The 784-nt window shown below is 48.6% G+C and overlaps 1 protein-coding gene across 1 annotated transcript; it reads left to right on the top strand.

Annotated features, from left to right (window-relative positions):
* Positions 1 to 258: 258 nt before the first annotated feature.
* Positions 259 to 540, top strand: SARC_13549 (hypothetical protein; the record flags this gene model as incomplete). The annotated part of the gene is made up of 1 exon (XM_014292319.1): positions 259 to 540. A coding segment is annotated over one exon (282 nt), but the record flags the coding sequence as incomplete, so codon positions are not given.
* Positions 541 to 784: the final 244 nt, after the last annotated feature.

The following is a 784-nucleotide window of genomic DNA, read 5'->3' as shown; positions in this document are numbered from 1 at the left end:
TTTTGTATGTGTTGTATCTGTGCTTCTGCGTGGCAGTGCTGTATCGCTGCACATCTTTTCTGATGTACACATGATTCGCCCATTGTTATGATCTGACTGATAAGTACCTCACTTTTATTTTGAACCTTTTACGTCCGATGAGCGTTGAGTAGTGAATGTGTCTGTGCGATACAATCTATCTGTAAACTCTCATTCACAGTAAACATAAACCACTCAACACCCACAACCTCCACCTCGAGCACACCAACCCCACCTCACATGATTACATTCAGCCTCACTCAACACCCACTCACCCTACACCCACTCACCCGACACTCAGTTCTAACGGGCATTGTTGAGAAGGTCGACGGCAACACCACCATCCGCTGCGCCTCCAACGGAGCGTGTATTGTGAATGAGAAAGTGTTGGATAAACTATTCAGGGGGGGTGTGCACCTACAATGTTCGGCAGGCGAGTGTGTGTACAAGCACGAGCCTGTCCCCTCTACCAAACCTCAGCCTATACCCACCCCAGGACCTGAGGCACGGCGACAGTATGAGGTATGTCGGGAGTGGTTTCATAGGGTGTTTGTGGATAGGCGTGGGAGAGAGTGCAGGGTGTGTGGTGTGTGTTTAGATGCTTTCATAGTACTTATGATGGCTGGGATGATAGTGTAGTGTGTGTGGGGTGTGTTGAGTTGAGTTGTTTTCATAGTACATGTTTAGGCTTGTATGGTTACGGTGGCGTTGCGTGTAGCGTGTATGATGATCGAGTCTTCAGTCACTATCCTCCGCCAAAAAACGG

This window comes from Sphaeroforma arctica, assembly GCF_001186125.1.
Source record: "Sphaeroforma arctica JP610 unplaced genomic scaffold supercont1.3418, whole genome shotgun sequence".
NCBI lineage: Eukaryota > Ichthyosporea > Ichthyophonida > Sphaeroforma > Sphaeroforma arctica.
Note: the sequence above shows the minus strand (reverse complement) of the source record. Positions and strands in the feature narration are given on the sequence as shown.